General features: G+C 53.9%; 1 protein-coding gene across 1 annotated transcript; it reads right to left on the bottom strand.

Annotated features, from left to right (window-relative positions):
* Positions 1 to 76: 76 nt before the first annotated feature.
* On the bottom strand, positions 77 to 4,540 carry IGFBP6 (insulin like growth factor binding protein 6). Its single transcript, XM_012450304.2, has 4 exons — positions 3,960 to 4,540; positions 1,282 to 1,427; positions 979 to 1,098; positions 77 to 388 (listed from the first exon to the last, which is right to left on the bottom strand). Exons 1-4 carry the CDS (start codon positions 4,288 to 4,290, stop codon positions 266 to 268), a joined length of 720 nt encoding a protein of 239 aa, XP_012305727.1. The 5' UTR covers positions 4,291 to 4,540; the 3' UTR covers positions 77 to 265.
* Between the last annotated feature and the right edge of the window lie 3,113 nt (positions 4,541 to 7,653).

Raw genomic sequence — 7,653 nt, 5'->3', positions numbered from 1 at the left:
TGGGTAAGCCTTAGTAGGGCAGAGAGAGGGTCGGGGGCTCCAGAATTGTGAAAGGTAGACACAGAGACACAAGACAGCAACCCCAAGCACAGCTTTATTGACACCCAGCCAACACCAACACTTTCCAACCACATATGTAAAGGCGCAGTGTGAGGGGGACCATGGGGCAGGGCCTGCAGGTGGGTTGTGGGGCTTGGGTTATTTGTCGAGTGATGAAAGCTCCATGTTCCTGCCAGTAGCCCTGCAGCCCCCCTACCCCCCAGCTTTATCGCCTACTCCCAATGGGGCAGGAGGAGCTTCCATTGCCATCTGGAGACCCTGGCAGGGGCTGGCCCATCCGATCCACACACCAGCAGGGACCTCGGCGCTGGCCCTGGGAGGAGCGGCACTGGAAAGAGAGGCACACAGGTCAGGGGTGAGGCCAGAGGCTTCCAGCAGGAGAATGGGAGGGGACGCCCGAGTCTGAGGATGCAGAAACACCTGAGGGTTCCCTTGGGACAGCGAGGCCCACTGGGTTCCCTCTCCTTAGTTCCCCCTCTTCAACCTATAAATCGTGTGCATCCTGCTAGCCTGGAACAGTAGTTTTCAAAGTGGCGTTCCCAAATCTGCACCACCCAGGAACATGTTAGAAATGCATATTCTCAGGCCCCACCCCACGCCTACCGAATCGGGAATGCTGCCGGTGGCGCTCAGCCATCCACTGTGCATAATAAGCCTTTCAGAGGACTCTGATGCCTCAAGCTTGAGAGCCACAACTTTAGACCAGTCCTTAAGTAGTTTCAGTTCTCTACTTCAATGTGTGCTTGATTACTCTGTATGTTTATATAATGAATTATATTATTCTCTATGCTCTCCTAAAGTTGGAAGATCCTTAAAGATGGGGCAGTGTCTTAGTTATGCAGCTATGGAAGCCCCACTGCCCCCACTCCCTGGCAGGAGCCTTCTACTGGAGCAGGGGGAGGGGAGGAATAGTCTCACCTGCCGCTTCCGATAGAAGCCTCGATGGTCACAATTGGGCACGTAGAGGGTTTGAGTCCCCCGGTAGACCGCAGTATGGAGTTGCTGCAGCACTGAGTCCAGGTGTCTGCGGCATGGGCCCTGGGGGAGGGAAAGCAGGCAGCTTAGAACCGCTCCAGCCCAGCTTTCAGCTCCAACCTACTGGCCCACCAGGGAAGCACCCAGGACTGACAATGGAGGCATTTCCAAGCCTAAGGGACCAGTCTCAGATGGAAGTCTACAGGGCTCCCCACCCCTCCTGCTCCCTACCAGCCCCAAACGCACCATCTCAGTGTCTTGGACACCTGCAGAACTGGGCTGGGAGGGCGTGGTAGAGGTGCCTGGATTCCTCTGTCGGTCTCTGCGGTTCACATCCTGCGGGCGGGCAGTATCTGCTTGGGATTTACTCTCCTTAGGATTCTTCTCTGCAACTACAGAAGGAAAGGAGAGGCCAGAAATCAGCCAGAGCCATGCGGAAGAAGGGCCTTGCCCACATCACCTATGGAAGAATGGGCCTTATGCCCCGTTGTTGCATGATGCTGGCCCTAGCTTCTTTCTCTGACAAATAGTTACATTACTTTTCCTGACAATATTTCCCAGTATTTCCCAGAGTGCTTTTAAGGCTTATAAGGGAGATGTATTTTGCAAAAAAAAAAAAAAAAAAAAAAAGGAGAACAAGGATGGGTGCAATGGTTTACACCTGTAATCCCAGCACTTTGAGAGGTGGAGGTGGGAGGATCACTCGAGCCCAGAAGTTTGAGACCAGCCTGGGCAAAATAATGAGACCCTCATCTCTACAAAAAATTTTAAAAATTATCGAGGTGTGGTGGTGTGCACCTGTAGCCCCAGCTACTTGGAAGGCTGAGGAAGGAGGATCGCTTGAGCCCCAGAAGCCAAGACTACAGTGAGCCATGATTGTGCCACTGCACTCCAGCCTGGACAACAGAGTGAGACCCTGTCTCAAAAATAAATAAATTATTAGCCAGGAGCAGTGGCTCATGCCTGTCATCCCAGCACTTTGGGAGGCCGAGGCGGGCAGATCACCTGAGGTCAGGGGTTCGAGACCAGCCTGGTCAACATGATGAAACCCTGTCTCTACTAAAAAACAAAAATTAGTCGGGCGCGGTGGCGGCGTCTGTAATCCCAGCTTCTCCAGAGGCTGAGACAGGAGAATCACTTGAACCCAGGAGGTGGAGGTTGCAGTGAGCCGAGAATGCGCCACTGCACTCCAGCCTGGGTGACAGAGTGAGACTCCGTCTCAAAATAAATAAGTAAATATTAGATAAATGAATAGAATTTTTAAATAAATAATAAATGAAAAATGGAGAACAAATTCACAGGACTATTTGGGTTTTGAGCTTTGAATGAAAAGACCTGGCTGTTCCACCAGAGGCCAGAAGGGGGCGCACGAAGCCCGGGAGATGGGGCAGAACAGCAACGGATGTAGGAGGGGGGCCAACATGGCCCCAAATGGAATGTATGTCCGTGCTGTGACCTTGCTGTGACTCAACCCACCCCTCCCAGGCTTGAGATGTGGCTACTTCTTGAATACTTCAGTGGGAACCTCTCCCTTCTGGTACCCTGTGGCTCAGGCCAGCTCAACCCTATTGGTCCCAGGAGCACATGGATTCAATCCTTAACCAAGACAGGCTGAGGGCAGATTAAGATGGTGCAGAAAAAGAGGGGCTTCCAACCTGCAGGTTGTTTCTGGCTCTGGAGAAAGTTTCCAGAGGTTCGGGGAGAGCTCAGGACTGGGAAGGGGTGAGGAAATAAGTCAGGGCTAGGAAAAGGCAGGAAGGGGAGCATGTACTGCTTGGAATTTGCCTAATATCAAATCAGATATCAGAACCCCTAAAGGGATCCTCTCTCTCCCTCTATGGCCAAAGACAAGCTCCCAGCTAACTACCACTTATAACCCAGAAGACAGTTCCCCTGCCATCCTGAGTCTGATCCTTCTTCCTCAGGATGTCCGCCCTCCCCAGAACTTGTCCTTCATTCCCTACATTAGCACCCAACCATTTAGCTCCGAACTGCCTCCTCTCATCCGCCCAGCCCACTTCTAGGAGGACTCCCGGAAGACTGCACTCACGCATTTGGGAGGAAAGAACCTCCGCGTTTTTCCATCTCTTCCCGTGGAAAGCACTCAGAGCCTCTGGGATGCGCAGTTTGCATTTCCTGCCCTCCCCGTCTCCCCGCTGCCCCCCGTGTTTTCGGTGCTGATTCACTTCTGTCCCACCCACCCAGTGACTCAGCTTCTGCTCTCCTCCCTGGAGCAGGGTGGGGTAGGATGGGTGAACGGTTCTAAGCAGGTTTAAATCATAACCCCGATTTGGCAGATTCCCTCTCCCCGCCCCCTGCTCTTTCTCCCCTCTCCCCGACCCTGCGCCTAGCCTGTTCTCAGTCCCTAGTCGAGTCTAATACAACTCTGGATATGGGGCCTCTTCGGTTCTAGACCCCTCCTGTTCAGGTGCTTCGAACACCAGTATTAGGAGGAAAGGAGTCATTTCTCAGCGTGTGCAGAAATTCGAAGTCTCAGGTTCCCTTCCCTCTTTCTCCAAGTGGAAGCTGAGAACAACATTTGGGTCCTTTCCCCAGCTTTGTCATCTAGGGTTGTAGGAGCTGGGCCTGCTGAGGCACATGGGATGGCCCTAAAACCCTCCATTTCTCCCTCGGCTGCCCCCAAGTTCCCACCTGCAAGGGTACTCCCTCAAGGGTAAATCAATGGAGCAAAAAAGAAGGCCGGATGCGGCCACTTTCTGCTGTATCCCCAGGTCCCCTGGCCGCACCCCAGCTTCCTGAACGTACCCCTTCTCCCCCACACAAATGTGCCCCCCCCGCAAGATAGGAAGCGTCAAGGGCCAGGGTGCAGAGGCTTGCAGGGTCGTCCATTCCCATCTCCCCAGGACCCTGCCTGGAGGACCCGGGTCTCACGTGGGCGGGGCAGGGGCGGGGCGCGGACTCACCCGCAGGCGCGCGGGCCGGGAGGCAGCGGCCTCGGCCTAGCAGCAGCGCCCGCAAAGGTGCCTCGTCGTTCTCGGGCGGGTGGCACCGCAGTCCGGGGGCGCAGTTAGGGGTGTAGACCCCGCACTTCTGCCCCTCCCTCCTGAGACAGCCCTCAGCGTCCGCGCAGATCTCCGCTGGCGTCCCCCCATCCTCCTCCTCCACGCAGCCCCCTGGACAACCCGCCTGCACCCCCTGCCCGCAGCCTGGGCACCGCGCCAAGGTGCCTCTTGGGCTGGCAGCGAGCAGCAGAGCTAGCAGCAGCAGCGGCGGCAGCAGCCTGTGGGGGGTCATGGTCAGGGTTTGTGCCCGGTCCTCTCCTTCCAGAGCAGTCGCAGCTCTGCTGCTGCCCGCCGCCGCCCCTCTGCCTTAAGTAGCCACCGGCCGGGGGCCGGGCCCTTTAAGAGCCAGGTGAAGGGGGGTGGGGGAGAGGGCCGGGGCATTCCCTAAACTGGGTGGGACTGGGGAGGCCCCCCCCAATCTGGGTCCTCCCACTCTTCTTTCCCCCTCCCTTTCCAGTTTCTGTTTACTTCCCAAATTGCTCTGATTTTTCTTGCTTTGTTCCTGGGAATCTCGCCCGGAATTTGGGAGCTGTACAGCTGGCTGGAGGGACTGCAGGGTGGAGAGGAGCGGAAGAGGGGGAGGACGGGAGTGCAATCCACTTAGTGTGTGTGTAGGAAGACTCGGGGCGTGCAGGGACCTGGTGGGGAGGGAGAAGATGGGGGCTGAGAGGGAACTGAGAAGAGACGGTGTGTGGATCACGAGAGGAGTGGCCAATGCGTAGGGACAGAGAAAAGATGGAGAGGGTGGATAACGGGGTCTTGGGAAATTCTACTGCTGATTGGAGAAGTAGACCAGGGCAGAGGAGGAGAGGAAGAGGGGAAGGGCAAAACTGGGAAAAGGGCAAGAGACAGCACCCCCGAGATGTGACTATGGAGAAAAGGGGCCTGAGGGGAGCCAGACTGGGAGGAATACACCTTGAATGAACCGTGGGAGACCCTAGCATTGTGGGTGCTTGTGGAGTCTGGAAGGATTGGAGAGGGCTGTGTGCAGGGTGAGAACTGGCTGGGAGGTAGGGAAAGGGGGGAATTGGCCGGTTGAAACTAGAGAGGGACAGAGTGAGAGGAACTCATATTCGGGATGCTCTTGGGGACAGTGGCCAGAGAGCAGACCCCATCCCCTTTCCCATCTCCCTTCTTCAGGTAAGCTCACTCCTCCATTCCTCTCCTCTCCCAGAATCCGTCCCCTTCCCTCCCAGTCATCCATTGGGTTCTCTAGATACATCAGGCTGTCTTGTGCCCAAGGGGCTTTGGAGAAGAACTGGTCTCTGGGTGTCTTTGCCTGCCTACTTGTCTGCCTGAACTCCAAGGGTCAGCTTCCACTGCTCCCCATCCACCTCTCCTAGGCAGTGTCCCGCCCACCCAAACACCCCTAGCCCAGCCTCACAAGAGAGAGGAAGAGGGACTGTTTCTTCAGCAACCCACACCCACCCAGCTCTGGGTTATGCAACAGGGGCCATCTCATTCTTTCCTAAAACAAGGGCTCTGGGCAGTGACTAAGTTTAAATTCTGGGCCCCAAGCAAGAATGTCAGCAAGGGCTTCTTGAACTTTTAGGTAAATATGAAATAAAATGAACCTCCTTATCAGCACTGCCCCTTCCCTACGGACATGTGTTTGGGGAATGGTGTTTTCCCGTGGCCCTGAGACACTGATGCAGACCAGAGAGGCCGGGAGGAGAGGGGTGTGGGGCAGCTTTCTTTCACCAAGGCTCTTCCACCCCCTGCCCCAAGCTCTGACCGAGCTCCCTGAAACCAAGACTGGTCAGAGATGGGTTCCAGGGTATTGGAGCCCTGCCCCACACCCTTTATCACTATTTCTTTTGTCCTGCACATGGTTCTGGCTAGGGTCTTAGAGTCTTTCTCCTGGACTTTGGCCTGATGCTCTTGAATAAGAGGGAAAGCTTGTGGAAAGCTGGGAAGAGGGAGGAGATGGCTGTGCTTTGCAGGATCCCAGTGTGGATTTTTTTTTTTTTTTTTTGAGATGGAGTCTCGCTCTTTTGCCCAGGCTGGAGTGCAAATGGCAAATGGAGAGCTCACCACAACCTCCACCTACTGGGTTCAAGCGATTCTCCTGCCTCAGCCTCCTGAATAGCTGGGATTACAGGCCTCCACCACCACGCCCAGGTAATTTTTGTATTTTTTGTAGAGATGGGGTTTCTCCATGTTTGTAAGGCTGGTCTTAAACTCCTGACCTCATGATCTGCCCGCCTCAGCCTCCCAAAGTGCTGGGATTACAGGTGTGAGCCACCACGCCCAGCTGGCTCTTTTTTTAAATTGAAATTTTATTTTATTTTTATTTTAAGTTCCAGGATACAGGTGCAGAATGTGTAGGTTTGTTGCATAGGTAAACGCTTGCCGTGGTGGTTTGCTCCCCATCAACCCAACACCTAGGTATTAAACCCTGCATGCCTTAGCTGTCCTACCTGATGCTCTCCCTCACCTCACCACCCCCACAACAGGCCCCAGTGTGTGATGTTCCACTCCCTGTGTCCATGTGTTCTCATTGTTTGCAGCTCCCACTTGTGAGTGAGAACACATAGTGTTTGGTTTTATGTTCCTGTGTTAGTTTGTGAGAATGATGGTTTCCAGCTTCACCCATGTCCCTGAAGAGGACATGATCTCATTCCTTTTTATGGCTGCATAGTATTCCATGCATTTGGGTTGGTTCCATGTCTTTGGCATTATGAATAGTGGTGCAATAAACATACATGTTCATTTTTTTTTTATAATAAAATGATTTGTAATCCTTTGGGTATATACCCAGCAATGGGATTGCTGGGTCAAATGGTATTTCTGGTTCTAGATTTTTTTTTTTTTTAGGCAGGGTCTTGCTATTGCCCAGGCTGGAGTGCAGTGGCTCAATCACGGCTCACTGTTTGACCTCCCGGGCTCAGTGAATCCTCCCACCTTTACCTCCCAGGTAGCTGGGACTACCGGCACACACCACCAAGCCTGGCTAATTGTATTTTTAGTAGAGTGGGAGTTTTGACATGTTGTCCAGGCTGGTCTGGAACTCCTGGGCTCAAGTGATCCTCCCACTTTGGCCTCCCAGCATGCTGAGATTACAGGTGTGAGCCACTACACTCAGCTTGATGCGACTCTTTAAAGATGTTTGTCAGGCTGGGCATGGTGGCTTATGCCTGTAACCCCAGTATTCTGGGAGGCCAAGGCGGGTTGAGCCCAGGAGTTTGAGACCAGCCTGGGCAACATGACCAAACCCCATCTCTACTAAAAATACAAAATATCAGCTGGGTGATATTTTGTCCCAGCTGCTAGGAGGCTAAGATGGGAGAGGTGAGCTGAGATGGCACCACTGCACTCCAGCCTGGAACAACCAGAGTGAGACTCTGTCTCAAAAAAAAAAAAAAAAAGTTTGTGCTCCTCCTTTGTAGGTTATCTTACAGAGAAAGCCCAACACTTTGCCAGCTTCTAACATCCATCGCTCCCTCCCCAACCCTCCTCAATTTTCCCCATCCCTGTTCCCATGCGGCTACCGCCGCCTCCTCGGATTCTCTCTGCCTGCTGCTCTCACCTGCCCAGCTCCATTGCTCTCTAGATTCTAAACCAGATGGCACAGTCCAGTTCCACCTGCCACCCC

The sequence above is a fragment of the Aotus nancymaae genome, unplaced genomic scaffold, assembly GCF_030222135.1.
Source record: "Aotus nancymaae isolate 86718 unplaced genomic scaffold, 86718_ANA_hifiasm-v0.15.2.pri h1tg000016l, whole genome shotgun sequence".
Taxonomy (NCBI): domain Eukaryota; kingdom Metazoa; phylum Chordata; class Mammalia; order Primates; family Aotidae; genus Aotus; species Aotus nancymaae.
The sequence above is the reverse complement of the archived record's forward strand: the minus strand, read 5'-3'. Positions and strand labels throughout refer to the sequence as shown.

What these genes read in the sequence shown, in the direction of transcription:
- IGFBP6 (XM_012450304.2), bottom strand. Translation starts at nt 4,290, where the DNA reads ATGACCCCCCACAGGCTGCTGCCGCCGCTGCTGCTGCTAGCTCTGCTG. An exon ending in GTGTCCAAGACACTGAGATG is followed by an intron (nt 1,099 to 1,281) that starts GTGCGTTTGGGG and finishes TCCCTCCCCCAG; the next exon opens with GGCCCATGCCGCAGACACCT. An exon ending in GCTTCTATCGGAAGCGGCAG is followed by an intron (nt 389 to 978) that starts GTGAGACTATTC and finishes CTCTCTTTCCAG; the next exon opens with TGCCGCTCCTCCCAGGGCCA.